Consider the following 18,011-nt stretch of genomic DNA (forward strand, 5'->3'; position numbering starts at 1 on the left):
TAAAACATGCAACGATTAAGCGAAGTTCATGGAGCATTATATTTAGGAGAGACCAGGTACCATGTGTTTAAAATGACCGAAAAAGAGCTACTTTTAACCATCCAGCCTCAACCTTTGGTTTTCTTATGAGACTTCTATGAGTAAAGGTTATTTTCCACTATTCCGTCATTCCGCCATTCCGGCTGTCAGGGTCGCCCAAAGGCGGCTTCCATTGTAATTCTTTGTTGCTTCACGATCTTAAGAAACATCCAATGTATTCTTTAGCATGGTTTGATTTTAAAATCTTATAGTGGTTAATGAAGTACAGAAAGAGTCGATGATTTTTTTTCGACGATGAACCCTTACCTGATAGTCTTCGAAATAAGGGACAAAAATAAAGCACCCGCTTCACACTCCGTAAAAGAACAGCTCAAATTTTTGCTCAGCTTTCAATTTTTTCAACCTCTACCACTAGTAATTTCCCTTAATAAACACAGTCGTTTGTCATTTCTTCATCTCATCTTCTAGGTCAAAAATGAATGCAAGACATTTCGATGAGCCAAAACTTGCCGAAATTTAACCAATTTAGGAAAGAAAACAAATGCCACTTAATTCGTTTCATTGCACACCTACGCAATTCTTCTGTGGTTTTGCCTTTGTTTGATCCTTCTTCATTGAAGGCTTCACTTGCAAACGAATTGTCCTCGAGGCTTTCTTAGCCTCGTCACGCAATCATTTCCTCCCATGAACGTTTGTGGAACTAGAACGAGTGCGTGACGAGCCTTAGAAGCTTGCTACCAAGAAGCCCACGCTAAAAGCACCATTGTAACTTTGCAGGATCTTGCCACGATATGTGTCATGATTCCTATTCACAGAGCCTGCTCGTATGTTGTCCGGTGAAAACCTCACTTTTTGCCGAATGGTTTAAAAATGTACCTTTCGAGAAAGCTCTATTTGGATCTTCTGAGATAGCTCATGAACGTGAAAGAATCACCAAAAACGTTTTATCTCCAAATTATAGTTTTGACAACCACTCGACGACTGTCACATATAACTCCATTTTTAATTTTTTCAATCGTTGTTCTAAAGTAGGGATAAATCAGGGAAAAAAAACTGAACATTTTTCGTAATGATCTATTTCGATTATAGCATCAATTGAATGAAACTGAAACTAAACACATTTCAAGTTTGATTGACAGCTGTTTCACTCTTAAGAAAACCAATAGAAAAGTTGATTTGAGCCTCTTTTCGTGCGAGACGATGCAGCTGTTGCAAGAATATGATTCCTGTAAAGACTGAGGCAAGGTGACATCAACTCTTTCTGTCAAGTAACAACTTATGCTTTTAAAAAACTGATAAATTATTGATGTTCCTAAGAGCTCCCATACAGTTTAGAGTGAGGCCCTTGATAATACTTTCTTTGTCTATCTTTCGCATATTCCTGCGAAGTATCATGAACGGATAGATACACCTTTATCATAAAACTTGGGAAATATTTTCGTTGTGTTGCTAATTAAATATTTGGTTTGGTGATTTTTCTTCCAATCTACTCTTTCTCTCATTTCCAAATTGGCTCCCCAAACTACTCAGATATTATCAAATGCCTGGCAGTACCTGAAACGATACTCTAGCAGAAATAAAAATAATTGACGATCAATTCTCATCGCATTTATGGAAATAACTCATTTACGTATTCTTAGTTTATGAAGCACACGGTTTACAATTAATTACTTCACAGTAGGAGGAAGTGTTAAATTTATAATCTCTGCAAAAGCCTATTGATAAAAGAAGTTTTTCTGACACAAAGTATATCTCCTCTTATCCAAGGGTAAGGGCCGCGCTGGGTGAACATCGGCCGTAAGTCATTTTTCATGCAGACTGGGAGCAGTGCTCAATACAAAAGAGGCCAAAGGGAGACATCCTTCAAATAGGGTCTCGAGCAAGCTTGTATTATTCATGTAGACAGGGAAGTAAATAAAAGTAAGAAGGTAGGAAATAGACCGAGGGAATAACACTCCTGATAGAAAAGGAGAAAAATTAAATGGAAATCAGGGGAAATTGGAAATTTAATTTCATCAATAAAATGAAGTTTTGGAAATTAAGTTTCGTTTTATTTCCGGCATCACTGGTTTGTGTATTGCCAACTTAACTTGTCATACTAGAGAGCAGACATCTTGAGCTGGTTACAGAACTTTTAATGACTTCAACTGAAAGTTTTATCTTAAACCATATTCTTTATCGCATAAATACTAAGAGGAGAAGTATTTTTTTGTCTTCGACAACATAATATTGATTTTCGAGAGGATTAACTTTAATTACCTATTGAGTTCAATACAGTTTTATTTAATTCATTACTTGTGGAACTAATTCCTTGAGTGAAATTGTAAATCAAAGAGCACAAACTCATTGCAACACATTATTGTCTTGCATTTTGACCGAATACCAACTCACCACCTTGGCTATAAGGAGCTGCTCTTGTTTTGTTAGGGTCAATAACAATTATAGGACGACGATTTTTTTCCATGTTTCCATTTAATTTACATCTGCAGTAATTTGCTACATTGGTCTCAAGACACTTCAGTTTGTTACAATAAAACATTTTTAAATATCGACCAGCCCGATAATTCATCTTTCTTATACTCTGACGAATTGTTCCACCATTTGTCTTAACCTCACTGCTCTTGTTCTTTAGGGACTTCAAAGTTCTTATCGGTATTCTGCTTGGCTCTCGATCACGCGCAAATGTGGGACGAGACTTACATAGATGATTGTTTAGATCAGTATTAGATAGCTTTGATATATTATCGATAGGTGCTTACTTTTAGTCGCCGAAACGTCAATTTCTGCGCCAGTACATGTGGCTTTTTACACGTAGACAAGTTCTCGCGTGCGTGTTAAGGACATTACTGCGATTTGCCAATGAACGTAAAAATGGAAAAAAGGAACGAGACTAGAATTTCAAAACAGACCCCCTACGGGAAGTGCGTGGGTAATAATGAAGTTAACTGTGAGTTGATACCATATGCAAAATGTACTTCAATTGCTTTAAGACAAATAGAAATCTACCATTGGGTACAGCTATCGACGAAAGGCATGAACTATTTAACTGGGTGAATGAGAACACAGTTCTTTGTTTAATGCATTCGTAGTGAGTGTCGATTTTGGGTTCATTCCATTGCAACATTTTTTGGCACCCTAATTCCCTGACATGATTGACAATTTTAAGAGGGACAATACCCTGACACTGATTGGTGCAAGCATAACCAATTGCTGTGATCTTTGTTCTGCTATCTCAGCTGGTACTTTATCTTAGCCTTCGTAAGGCAGTATAACGGTAAAGCATTAAAACGTTGATTTCATCAACAGATTTATATGCTTGTGTTATTTGTTTTTTAAAAACGGAATGAACTTACAAGAGTATGTGTTTGATCGATGAAGATAATGGCGCCAAGAAGTTACAAAGATAATTGCTGTGTTATAGGAAAAAAATTCTGTACTTATTATATTGTCCACTCGATGGATAATTGCGGGCAGATACTCTGTAAAGATTCCAAATATTCATGTTTAATGTCTCAAACGTGAACCAAAGAAACTCTTAACATAGTAACGAGTCGAAACGATGATCTTGAAATGTTTTTGCGTGACAGCAGAGTCTTTTTGGTGCGAGCTACATACTGCAAATATCTGTCTTAAGACAATGTCGTGATCTTATTGGTACGAGCAACACATACTGTAAATATCTTTTCAGGACGATGCTGTGGTCTTGTTGGTACCAGAACTTTATTGCAAATATTTGTTTTATCCCAATGCTGTGATCTTATTGATGCGAGCAACATACCATTCTATATGCTGACATTAATAAAAAAAAGTAATTGAGTTCTTTAAAATGAGAAAATTTGAAAGTTTTAAAACTAAAAAAAAGTCATGTGTTCAGGATTGAAAAAAAAAGTCATCCAGCAGCTTTTATCCTCGTGTCTTAAATTTTTTGAAAATTGGTAGAACAATAAAATCTTCCACTAAGTGATAAATAATAATAATTGAACTGAGTGGAGTGAAATTTGTATAGATAATGACATGATTTCGAGTGAGCTTTGGTGTTAATAAACACGGGTAGATTTTTCAAAGACAACACAATTGCACGAGCCCGTAGGGTGAGTGCAATTTTTCAGCAAAACAGACGCGCGTCATTTTTTCATGTACTTTATTACATGAAAATTGCTTTAGATTTCAGCCAATCAAACGCGCGTAATTTTTTCATTTATATTATTTGGTATAAAATCATACAAGTGATTTCATAATTGAACGAGCGCGCAGCCCGAGTCTGATTTGAAATCACAATTGTGATTTAGTATAGGTAATCACATGATTTCGAGTGCAATTTGGAATAAAGAAGCATAAGTAAATTTTTTCAAAGACTGACAAAATTGCACGAGCCTGTAGGGTGAGTGCAATTTGTGGTCCTTGAAAAAATTTACAAGTGCTTATTTATTCCAAATTGCACCAGAAAAATCATCTGACTACGTATTAATAATATGTATAGGTAATCACATGAGGCCAAGTACTATTAAGGATTAATTATAATTGCACGAGAGTTTTCAAAATTTTCTAAAATTGCCCGAGTCGCGAAGAGACGAGGGCAATTTGGAAAATTTTGAAAACTCAAGTGCAATTAATCCTTAATAGTACGAGGTCTCATGGGATTACTTGTTTATCAATAAAGGGCAAAATTTATACGAAGGAAAATCACGCGCGCAGTCTATTTTTATCTGGGAAGCAACGGATTAGCAATGCAACGGATTAGCCAATCATTAACAGGTAATCATGCCCTCTCTTGATTACTAAAAATGCCCTCGATTAAGAAAAAAATGCCCTCTCTCTCAACCAATCAGCGCTCAGTAATTTTGCCCTTTATTGATAAACATGAAAACTACGAGATTGCTTATTATAATTATACAGAAGCAAAGCGCGCGCTGCAAAAATGATTTATTCAAACCCTGCGAGTGACATTGTGCGTTCGGTTGAAACAACCGCGTTCTATCAAAACAAAAATATACAATGCCATTTTTATATCTTTTAGGCGCAAAAAAGATCAAAGTCCGGCTAAACAGTTCAAGGAATTGTTCAGTCTGGTTTTTGTTACTTCTTTGCCCTGAATTAACCTTCTTCTGCATTGAATCACCTGAAAACTGCATTTATCTTAACCAATCAGAACTGGGTAGTTTTTTCATGTATCTTATTATAATGGTAATTGAACTGAGTGGAGTGCTATTTAGTCTGAAATCATACGAGTTATTTCAAAATCGAAAGAGCGCGCAGCGAGAGTTTGATTTGAATTCACAAATATGATTTCAGATCAAAATTGCACTGCATTGGAAATTTCCGTCGCTCGTATACAGGATTTTTAGTCTGTGCAAATATTTCATTGAACCAGTAAAGAGCTGGTCTGTAGAAAGCTTCAAAAGTTATACTCAAACAAAGCCTTGAAATCTAATTGTTTGCTGTGTTTTAATAAAGTTTTCATATTGGCTGAGAAAAAAATGTGATTAAGAGAAAAAAATGGTGCGATTCGTGAGATAATCGCACCAATGAGAGCCAATCAGATTGCAAAGATTACCAGTGATTTCAATATGGATATAATTACGGACCAGAATTGGTCTGCACTCAGTTCACTTACCACTTTATTACATCAGGAGCCCATAACTTGATTACATCCATTTTAAAATCGCAAATTTCAGTCGCTCAAATACGGGATTATTAGTCTGTACAAATATTTTATACTTAGCTGGTTTGTAAAATAGCTGTAAAAGCTGTTTTTTATTTTCACCTAATTTGATCGGTTACATTAAACAAGACTTGAAATCTAATTAGTTTTTGTGTTTTAGTAAAGGGTTCGTATTAGCTGATGGGAAAAAGATGCGATTTAGAGCAAAAAAATGGTGCAATTCATGAATAAATTGCTCCAATGAGAGTTAATCAGATTGCATGAATTACCAGTGTTTTCAAAATTGATGTAATAAAGGCATAAAACTTCCTAAATCTACAAATTTTATCAAAGCCTTTCAATTTCTGGTCCATATTTCACTTTGATGACACAGCCATTTGTTTCTCCTACAGGAAAATGTTATAATCGAGACGAGTGATGGTAAGCAACAGAAGAATTCCGATTTTGACCCAATTGACCCGATGTTTCCTGGTGCTTCTGATTGTTTTTTTTTTCGAAGTATCTTATTAGTTCGACATTTGTATTAGATATTCATTGGGCTCTCCTATTGTGATTGCTGAGTTATAACCACTAGCGCATTATGTTTTCAGTTAGGCCTATTCTGAGACCTTAGGTCGCCTTAAGTCGCCTTAAGTTGCCTAAAGTCACCTAAAGTCACCTTAAGTCGCCTTAAGTTCCCTTAGGTTGCTATTGGTTACACAATGTTATAAGGGCTCCAGCCTTCTCAATTGACCCTATCCACCCCATTCCAATCATAAGGATCAAAGGAGAAGGCATGGTGGCTGAATGGTTGTGTGCTGGATTCGACATTAAGGAGTCCAGTTGTGGTCTTTGGTGTTAGAGCAATGCATCTTGTTCTTGGGAAAGATACTGTAAGCTTCAAAGTGTCTCACCTATTCCGGATGTAAATATGGGTACTGGTTGGGGGGAGGTAACCCTGCATATGAATCATTGTGAGGATGGCAATGGCTTCCATATACATGGAAACCCCTTGTGAAAATAGTCATACACCTGTCTAGCCCCTGCGCTGGCATGGGTAATTCCAACATGCAGACAATGCACTAAAGTACACACAAGAACAACATGCAGGCTAGCCTGCAAATATGGCCACCAGTCATATTTGATCACTCAACTTAGTTTTGTCCACTAAAGTGCACACAAGAACAACATGCAGGGAAGCCTGCTGACAAGTGTACAGAGAAATAACTAATTTATCTGTCCCAAAAAAAATGATCAAAAAGCTTCAAAATAATTCACTCTGAAAGTTTAAAATGGGTGATCTGAAATATTGAGTGCTGATTCAGAATGACATTCTTTTGGTTATTAAGAATGTCCTGTTTTTTATGGAGGCTAATACATTGTAGCTTCATTCAGTCAGTTCAAAGGAAACAAAGGTTTTCTAGATCAGACATTAAGAACAAGTCTCTGTAAGAATCAAACATCTTGGGAAATGAAAATTTTCAAACCCCCTTCAAATTTTGCATGCAGTTAGGCGCTCAGGGAGGATGCACAAAAATGCTCTTTTTAAAGGGCGCAGCGTTCTTGTTGCCATGGTAACAACAGCTGCTTGTTCGAGGCCTGGGGCCTCATTTTCATACAAAAACGTCGCAAAAAAAGAGTAAAATGTTTATTTCTCTATCTCAAGCTAAATACAACATTACAAATTGGCGCTTCTACCATACATAGTAACACCATTCATCTTCACATTGATACAGTCAATTTTCCCTGGGAGTGAAGTTGAACACACTAACAGATTATTCATTTCGGTACAGTTCCGGTCATCTTTGTTGTCGGGTAGAACAGGGAAAACGTTTATCTGAATTTCTCCAAAAGTACACCGATTCTAGAACTGAAACTAGCCACATAGCTGGTTATAACATTCTAGATTTTAAAAATGTTAAAATCTCTGCGGGCCTGCCTCTACTTTCCATAGGAGCAATTCGCGAACGAAGCTCAAAAATCAGATATTGCATAATTTGGCGATGTTTACATCGAATGTTCTCGACAACAAATGTTTCAGAAAAATTAAACATGTAAAGCTTTTTACATATATGCTTTGTAGGGAGATGCCTATGTGGTTCAAATTGCTATTGTTACAACTGGGTTTTACATGTATTACTGCCGCTGACAGGTTACGATTGATACTCTCAGCTCTGTGTTTACGAGCGTTAATCGGGGTTTTCCTCTCTTTTTTTTCGGTTGTTTTTACTTCAGAGTGCGCGGAAATCTGCTGACATATACGAAAAATATCAATTTCTCGTCTTTTTTGGAGCGACCGATAGAAACTTCACGGAGAAATACGGTGTCACGCCATCGTGATAACGTACATGTTTATGACAAATGACCGTTGTGAAGATAGTTTCATGTAGATCAGCCGACTTCAACATGTTTCAAATGACATACAAGTATCACAGTGTATCTTCAGAGGACTTCAGATCGCTCAAATTCCCATGAAAGAAGGTGCAGCACTCGGAATCTGGATGATATGCACACGATTTGTGGTATATGTTTGTAGTTACGTCGAGTAGTCCTCCATGAAGGTTGATCAATTTTTTTTTTAAAAGATGACAAGCATAGGCGAGATTTCTCTTCGGGATATTGCTCATAAGATGACATTTTTTCAAAGCTTTACATGTTTCATTTTTCTAAAACATTTGTTGTCGAGAACATTCGATGTAAACATCGCCAAATTATGCAATATCTGATTTTTGAGCTTCGTTCGCGAATTGCTCCTATGGAAAGTAGAGGCAGGCCCGCAGAGATTTTAACATTTTTAAAATCTAGAATGTTAAAACCAGCTATGTGGTTAGTTTCAGTTCCAGAATCGGTGTACTTTTGGAGAAATTCAGATAAACGTTTTGCCTGTTCTACCCGACAACAAAGATGACCGGAACTGTACCGAAATGAATAATCTGTTGGTGTGTTCAACTTCACTCCCAGGGAAAATTGACTGTATCAATGTGAAGATGAATGATGTTACTATGTATGGTAGAAGCGCCAATTTGTAATGTTGTATTTAGCTTGAGATAGAGAAGTAAACATTTTACTCTTTTTTTGCGACGTTTTTGTACGAAAATGAGGCCCCAGCCCTCGAACAAGCAGCCGTTGTTACCATGGCAACAAGAGCGCTGCGCCCTTTAAAAAGAGTATTTTTGTGCATCCTCCCTGAGCGCCTAACTGCATGCAAAATTTGAAGGGGTGTTGAAAATTTTCATTTCAGTTAGATGGTATAGTGGCACAGCAGTTGTCAAAATCTTCAAGACCTACTATGTTGTAATTAAATATCTTCAAATCAATTGTGTTACCAAGTTTACCAACTGCTCTATAATTATGTCTGCATCCACACTCCGCAGTGGTCAAATGCACTAGTTCTGTAACATCTGCTATTCATGTCTTAATTTTTCTCTAATCCTCTTCATCAAGCTTAATGATAAGACAGTAACTGAAAAGATGAGCTTTGTTTGCTGCATGTAAGTTAATGTACCATGTAAATGTCAAATTCACTTATTGAATTTGAAGTCAATAAAATGATGGAAACAATTATTATCAATTATTTATGTTTCTGTATCTCACTCTGTTTTTCTCGACACTTCTTCCCACAAGTTTAACATAACTTGGCTGCAAATGAGATGATTTAAAAAAATAATAAAAACATAGGAATAAACTTACAAGCTCTTGCATGTCGTTGTTGATCTCTAAATTTGTGATAGCAGAACGGATGTCATTTACCCACGCGATGCAGATTGCGGCTAATGGGAAAAGTTAGATGGTTCTCGCATTTCAATGCTGTCTATCAATTTATTAACTGTTTGAGCTATAATTCACCTCGGACAACAGATCGCTTAAATGATCTGTTAAATTGCAGCGCTAACTATAACGCGTTGGTTCCATTCGCCAATATTGAGTGTTTTGGTATCTGCTAATGATGGCGTCCAAGTCATCCAACTTCCTCGATGGCCTGGAATTTTATTTCATTACCAAAAAGCCTGACAAAGTTCAGAGATTTGAAGGAACTGTGAACAACCGCTTCATGATCAGTTTGCTTGATATTGGGCATATAACCCATGATGTTTTCTTGGCTATTTATTAACAAGCTTTGACTGTATAATTTTACAACAACTATTGTGGTAATTCTGTCTAAGTATTTTTAGCTAAATTGATTTGAAATATGGACATTTTAGACTATGGTGACTTATGAGCATACCAAAGTAACCGAAATGACTGTTGTGTTTATTGCAAGTGAGTCTGTAGACATTTTTAAAGTTTATGGAAAAACTTTTGCTAACTTTGGTTTTACTGCTTCAGTCAAATAAAATCGCTTTAAGTCGCTTTAAGTCGCTTTAAGTCGCCTTAAGTCGCCTATTTTTTTTTGGCAAAATACCCCGGGGCCATACCCACGGGATTTGCACGTAATGAGAGTAAGAAACGACCTGATCTCAGTTATTTTTGCTTTCCTACAAGGCCCAATGAGCGTTAGAAGTGGGAGGTTTTCTGTAAGCGAGCGGATAAAAAATTCAAGACACTCGGCGATCCAAGAATCTGTTCATTGCATTTTAAGGAAAGCGACATCGAGATTTCAATTTCATACGGTTAGTTCGCATTCGAAGCGTCTTGCCGATAGGAAGAGACAGTGTGATGAACAACCGCAAGCCAAGAAAGTTTGCCCCAGAAAGCTCGAATTTGAGGACTCCATAGAGACTTGTGTGGATTTTAGTGCTGATGTGGCTTCAGTAAACCATGATCACTCGTACTTTTGCATCGAGGAACAGGCAACACCGACTATATGTTGCCCAGGTTTCTCCAGGGGTGGGGGTATTTGTCCCAATTTTTTGCCCTACCCGAGGGGCTTTAGCATGTATTTGGCACGGCAGCTGTGACAAATGCCCCTGGGTGCCCGGGGGTCGACCCCTCGGGATGGTCGCTGATACCCGCATTATCATTACCTGAAAATTTCACCAAAAGGGTTGATAACACCTTATTGAAGTTTACATAGAACAACAAACCACATAAAATTTTAGAAAAATACATGAATCAGAGACAGGAAAGAAGGTGAATTAAAAATGATTGAGTTCGATTCTATGAACAAAGCCTGGGAAAGACGATTTAATACAGTGGGGAAAGCACCGGGGAAAATCATCCTTAGGCGGTTTAAGTTCTTACTATTATACAGTTATAGAACCAAAGAACTCAAGCTAAACAGCATCCCAAAACTTAAATAGGTGAAGACAAAACAGACGCCATAAGATGGAGCAACCATGAAATAAAAATCGCAACTAAGCCAATATTTTATATGTGATGGCGTAAGGCGGATATTACAAAAGTTAAAGACCTCTCAAACCTTATAGTGGAAAATTTCTAACGAATCAATAATTTTTTAACCAAGTTAAAGTAAAGTCCTGTTTACTACAAACTATGATCTTCTCAATGCGATTAGAAATAAATGGAAAATTTTGCCTACTGATAGACAGAGGCGGACATGAAAACAGAGTTTTCTGAGTTTTTCAGAGTTTTCTTTTCTGATTAATTATTTATCAACAAAATAATTGTTGAAAATAAATTCCAACCACCCACCAATGAAAACTGAATCAGTCATGGAGTGGAGCCTTCTGCAATCGAAAAATTATATAACTGCCTTTTTCTATTCGAAAAAAAACAAAGTGATTATTGTTCCAATTCAAGATGTCAAAATCTCAGTCAAGCTACATTTCTAAATGAAGCTTGACTGAACAATCTTTACTCTTCTCACTGTTTAAGATGCACCTTTGAGAAAAAAATGATACATCGTGCTGTAAAACAAAACTGCCAATAACAAGACAATTTAGATTTATTGATTTAAAAAGCAGCAAAGTTTGTATCATAACAAGGTCACCCTTAGCTTCATTAATAAAGATGGCTGCCTATACTCCCTCCAGAGAACGCAACGAGTCCGGACTGTTTTTCTTTTCTGACAATTTCAAGATAATGCTTTCGACAATATCTTAATTCGAAGAGGCAGAAAGATGCAATAACTTGTCATTTGAGGATGTTGATCACGCACCTGATTGCTTGAGAACTGCTGCAGAGACCATTCAGTTACTCACCACAGATATTGGGAACAATAAAGATCTCACTGATGTGGCATCAATCCTAAACCTGTCTCTGATTAAGGTTAGAAACTTGATTGATCAGCTGCAACAATACAGAAATGAGATGTTAGATATTTTTGGTGAAAGGGCATGTAGCAGCCCACCCGATTCGAGTAGGAATAGTCCTGGGCGCCCACCTTATGTCATTGAGGAAGAACAGATACGTTTAAGAGAGATACATTTTTCCTGGAAAAAGATATCCGATTTTCTTGGTGAAAGCGAGAGTACCCTCAGAAGGAGGAGATTAATATTTAGCGTGACTGACTAAGAAGAGTTAAGTTGGACTTAAATAACTGATTCCAACTTGGAGAACATTGTGAAAGAAATTCAAGAACTAACTCCAAATATCGGATAGGCCCGACTGGTGGGCGCTCTGAGAAGTAGAGGGCTATTTCATGAAGGCGTGTGAGAAATTGTCTTCGAACCCTTGATCCTGTTGAAATAGTTTTGCAGTGGCAGTCTACAATTTATGGAAGGAAATACAATGTTCCTACACCAAATGCTCTCTGGGCACATAGACAGATGGAGGTCAATAACTCGTGTGTGTTAATGGATATTCCTGAATTATTATTTATGCCCATTGCTGCAATAACAACAGAGCTGATACATTACTGGAGCAATTTACTGGAGATGTCAACAGTTATGGATTACCTTCTAAGGTGAGAAGTGATTATGGTATAGGAAATTTCAAAGTAGCAGAGTTTATGCTAGAGCAGAGACTGGCGTTGACAGAGGTAGCATTATAACTGGTAGCTCTGTGTACAACTGTCATGTAGAAAGGTCAGACAGAGATATTTACTCAGGAGTACTATGCTTTCTTGCAAGAACACTTTCTTGCTTGGAGGACAATGAGCTACTAGATCCACTAAATGAGTTGCATTTATTTGCATTACATTACACCTTCATCCTCAAATCAATAAGTGCTTACAGGAATTTGAGAGCTAGTGGGAAAATCATCCACTACCTTCTGAAAAAAAACCTTTCTCCTATTCAATTACACACAGCTGGAATGCTTGAAAATGAACACTCTGGATATGCCGCAGTTGAAAGCGTGTTTGATACTTGTAATAGGCATGATTATAGAGTTGACCCCTCTACCCCTGTCCCTCTGGAAGAAGACCATCAGGTTGTGGTTCCAGATACAAGTCTTCCACTTTCTGATCAACAGATGGCATTCCTGGAGAATCATTGCAACCCCTTGCAAGAAAATGACAAAAGTGGTGAAAATACATACCTATGTACTTAAGTTGTTTAAGAATTTTGTGTTCTCTGATTTCACAGGGTATATGTATCAACTGAACTGACTTTATTTGCAAACTTGTATTTAGTATTAAAAAAGCACTGTAGAAGCTAAAAACTTTACAAAACACAATGTGTTTTATTGCACTTAATGTTTTCAAAAGGGAACTTTGGATAATTATGGACCTCATTGTATTTTAATAAATCTAACAATAAAGTAACTGTTTGAAACTCAACAAAAAAAACCTAACATAATTTCCATAAATTACTTTTTCTGACAAAATTCACACTAAGCAGCCTTGATAACAGAAGACAAAAATGTAAAAATATGTATGTTGTAAGCAAGCACACCATTCTCGTAATGACGTAACTCAACATGAAATTACATCATAACTGAACAGTCTGTGAGCAAATGAAGCCTAGAAAGATGCAAATATACCCTAATGAGAACAGTTTATGGTGTATATTTATGCTATTTGTTCACACTATATTCACAGACATACTCTTGCAGTCTATTTTTTTTAGTCAATAGTAACACTTGATGATTGCTTAAAATTGATTGCCATATCAATCATAATTTGTTTGTCTTCCTCTTTTTGGCATGGTACTCAATAGGCCATTTCACAGTGTACTTAGTTGCCAAGCCTTTGATTTGGAGTGAGGCTGAAAGGGACCTTGCTGTGATAGAGACCAGTAACTAGTTAGCATAATAACAAGACAATTTGAAAAGCAGCAAGGTTTGTAGCATAACAAGGTCACCCTTAGCTTCACTCCTGTTAAAAGGCTTGGCAACCAAGCATGCAACTGTATTTTACATGGTTAAACAACCAAGCCCCAATTCAACTCAACTCTGTTTTCAAACTCTTTTGTGATATAGTCTAAGGAAATGAAAGGGTTAATTTCTCAAGACAAAGCCAGGACCAGAGAGAGACAGTCAAAAGAAAGAAAACTGTAATGCAATTTGTGAATTTAATTTGCAACTCATTAGTGTAATATTTTAACCACACAATGGAGCCCTTCCTAGTCAAGCTTACTAGATAGGATAATTGCCACATTTCAATTCTTGGTTTCATAATGAGAGAGTCATGCCAGTCCCCTGTACATGTGGACGCATCTCATTCCTGCATTTATTTTTTTTCCTTATCTAGAAAATTGGTTTCCTTTTTATGAAAACATCTGGTCTGTGAAGTATTTCATCCACATATATTCTCTAGGAGTCATCTCTATAACACGGTAGGAAACTGGAGAACTGTTAGTGTGAAAAACTGAATTTGAATTTCCTTCACTCATCTTTAGCAAACTGCATGGAATGTGTTTACTTTTACATACTTTTTGAAATTGTGATGCCTTAAATTACATTTTGGTTTTGAATGACCCTGCTGATGTTTTAGGACATTTCTGACCACAGAAAAACCAGCCCAAAAAAGAAACATGTTATTATTACATTCTTATGTGCTCAGTATTTAATTTCCTGCAACAACACGTTATTTTATGCACCTATAGCTATGTGCAATCAATTACAAATGTTCCCAACACATGAAAGTCATTCAACTGTACAAATTACTCATGGGGGGGGGGGGGGGGTCTGAAGAACATTTTGGTCCCTCCACACATGGAGCAACCTTATTCTTGATATAAGTGCTCACTGCTGCACCCGAGGAAAAGAGAGCCACAATTGCCTTGGCTCCCATGCCAGCTGCACCTGCACTTTGAAGTCCTGCAAATATGCTGCCTGAAGCCACAGCTCCCCCGTACACTGCAGACTGGATACCAGCAGCGACAGAACCTGCAGCAACACCTGCAGCTGTAAATCCTGCTGCAGAAAGAACAAAAGGGGCTCCAACTACTGCTGCTGCACCTCCTACTAAGCCGACAGTAGTATACTCTTTCCAGCACCATCCACCTTTGTTTGAATCATCTACAAAAAAAAAGGGTGTTTGTTAAACAGAAAGGCACATCTTGTTATGGGGAAAACGGTGCAAGATTTTGCAGAATCTATTTCTGCGTCAAGTTCGAGATTGTTGAAATTGTATGTAGTAAAAACACTGGGAAGGCCTTCAATTTCAAATTAAATTTAGGCTCAGGGGTTTTAAGTGGGGGAGAGTCCTGTGATTTAAATAGAATGATGTTTCCTTAAAGGGGTATAAGAAATAAAACAATTTACCTCTTCTATGGGTTAAAAGTATTTACTGGTAATATTAAAAGTCTCAGCATACCAAGATGAATTATTGCGAAGCAACAGCTGTAATAAATTGCCCAACTAAAACTGGGTCTTTGGATATCCCACATGAAAAACGAAATGCTTACATTTGAAGTGCTAAAGTTGAAATGACATTATTTCTTTGGTATTGCTTCAAGATCTTTGCCTTTTTTTGTTTTGTTTTTTTGTTTTGTTTCACTGGAATTGCAATCTTCCCAATCTCTCTGAGGAGAAAGACGAAAGTATTTCACGGTCCTACCGCAGAGATTCCAACCCCATGTGATGGAAAATAGGGAGTAATTATTAGTGCCAAAAGCAAACTCGAACCTCAAAGGCATAATGAGTGTTTGCTGCTTACTAAGCGGCAAACGTTGAAGTGATTCTCCAGATTTCGCTCTCGTGACGCTTCACTCTAGACAGTCAGGCTGCCTTTCGCTCGCAGTATTTTAAACAATGAAACAAATATTACGTCGGCCAATGGCTTCCATTATTCTGACACAATTTCCACTCAAATTAGCTTTAACTGCTATTCAAAGCTGAGCTTCAAGAAGCAAAGAGCGCACTTTTTAACTGGCAATGTTACTTATACTTTAACTCATTATTGCGAAAGGGACTGGGTGCAACATTTGTCGTTTTCACGGCATTTGTAGCGGTTGTTCAAACATAATCATTAGGGACTTTAAACAAACCACGACGGCGACGGCAACTAGGACATGGAAAAACAAAAGATCAAATTGGCAGAATAATGGCTCAGCACATGCGTTTTAAAACTTTGTGCATTTCTTAACAGTCCTACGCAGCCGAAACCGCGACTGCAAATTATTTTAATTTCCATTTGGAACTCAACGCTTCTTTCAAACGTTATGCTGAAGTTGAGGTGTGACGCCGCACGAGACAGTAAACAGATGCAGCCATTTTTAAAATTCTAATTAAAGGCAGAAATTAATTTTTTAATCGAAGTCTTCCTTGGCGTTGCCGTCCTGACTGCTCAAGGTCGCTATTAATTGAATTACTTCGTGCCTAAACATTGACTCAATTATATTCGAAATAACCTTCTTTACTACGTAAAAGTTAAACAGCTGATATTGAAGGACGCAAGTCATTCACAACTGTAAAATGAAATAAAAATCATGTTTCTATAAGGCCAGTAGTCCAGCAATAGTCAGTAGTCGGGATCGCAATCATTAAGAAATTCGGAAATGTTTAGAGTTAAGGTAACCACCCTTTCGATACATCACGATTGTTGGCGACATGTAATGTTTTCTCGCAGATTTACATATAACAACTCTCTAAGATGCAGGAGCGTCGATTAACGACGAACTACCGTAATGAGTTACCGGCAGACACAACACTGGAAGCTGTTGCACGGTGCACAAAGTCGCTGAATATATTTTCCCCTTTTGAAGCAACAAACAAATTTAGGAAAAGCAGTGGGGAAGTCGAATGCTAAAATCTTACTTTAAAAGAGCGTTTATGTCAAATAGGCTTAGGAAATAGTTCTCATTTAATTTAAGGCGTGTTCCAATTCAACGGTGGATACAAAACCGAAAGTTTGGCAAATTTCAGTTGCTTGGACTTACCTTCGGCCCTTATTGGTGACAAGCATGTTATGATAAGATAAATACAAAACTTGGTAGAGTTTTTCATGATATGTGGTGGATAAGATCCTCTTACTCCTTCCCGATTACAAGAATAACTGCCTATTGCTTCTGGTCGGCAAAAACCGAAAATGCTGTAATGTGCATATTAAACTGTTGACGTGCACGCTTGGATTGAATAATAAATTTTTCCGTGAGTGCGTTAATTGGTGACCCGGCAGACAAAACAATAAGCCACGCGCATATCAAATTTCCGGATATGTCCTGGAAAGGATCGTTGCAAAAACAAACATGACGTTCCAACACCGCCAAAATTCAATTGATCAATGTTTATTCAAACATATAAACGTTAACTTGTGCTGTGCAATATTTGCTATTAACTTTCAACTTGTGATTCAAATATTTAATTATGCGCTCCAAAAATACAAATAGTCAGTCAATTAGGTTAAACATTTAATGATAATCCTCAAACCCTTCATGTAACATTTGAATGTTATCTTCGAATAAGCGGGTGTTTGATTTAAACTTGACATCCTTTATCGAAACTTTCTCCTTGAGTATTCAAATGAATAAATCACACTTGCATGTCGGACATTCATCATTCGATTCAAACATTCAATTCCGACATTCAATGTAAATATGCATGTCGAACATTCGATGTAAACATTCAATTCAAACATTCAATGCGAACATTCAATTTGAATACTCATTGCACATAATGTCAACTTTTATTAACATCGGAATCCCAATCTCACCTTTTTCTGATTTCATTCCATCTTTGAAGGTTTTTGTGGTAGAAAAAGGCAATGGCATGAGATTACTGTTGTGTTTTCCTGCTGAGCGATGAACGCTTGCATTTCAAGTAAAGTGTTATGTCACGCATTCGAATCTTTCATCGTAAACGTTCAAGTGAATAATTGCATGCGGACGCCGAACGAGAGCTCTTAAATGTTGAAGACGTTGTGCTTGCAAGCACGCTAAATTTTTGGTACTGGAAATTTGCTTCATTGTTTGTAATTTATTTCAAACAATTTTTTGCGCACTTTGGCAGAAGAGGCTATTTTGATCTGCTTCAATTTATTGCTACAGCTTTCTAGCATAAATCGAACAGTTACGTTATGTAAACATTCAATTCGAACATTCAATGC

The 18,011-nt window shown here is 37.1% G+C and overlaps 1 protein-coding gene across 2 annotated transcripts; it reads right to left on the reverse strand.

The window, feature by feature from the left end:
* Positions 1–13,115: 13,115 nt before the first annotated feature.
* On the reverse strand, positions 13,116–17,752 carry LOC149042738 (uncharacterized). Of its 2 annotated transcripts, none has more exons than XM_089213468.1 (2): positions 17,619–17,752; positions 13,116–14,983 (listed from the first exon to the last, which is right to left on the reverse strand). In XM_089213468.1, the coding sequence occupies exons 1-2, from the start codon at positions 17,674–17,676 to the stop codon at positions 14,613–14,615; spliced, it is 429 nt and encodes a 142-aa protein (XP_089069594.1). In that variant the 5' UTR covers positions 17,677–17,752; the 3' UTR covers positions 13,116–14,612. The 2 variants fall into 2 exon arrangements, with proteins under 2 accessions (XP_089069594.1, XP_089069593.1); XM_089213467.1 differs by lacking the exon at positions 17,619–17,752 and adding an exon at positions 16,846–17,184.
* Between the last annotated feature and the right edge of the window lie 259 nt (positions 17,753–18,011).

Source organism: Pocillopora damicornis, chromosome 7, assembly GCF_964200805.1.
Source record: "Pocillopora damicornis chromosome 7, jaPocDami1.2, whole genome shotgun sequence".
Taxonomy (NCBI): Eukaryota; Metazoa; Cnidaria; class Anthozoa; order Scleractinia; family Pocilloporidae; genus Pocillopora; species Pocillopora damicornis.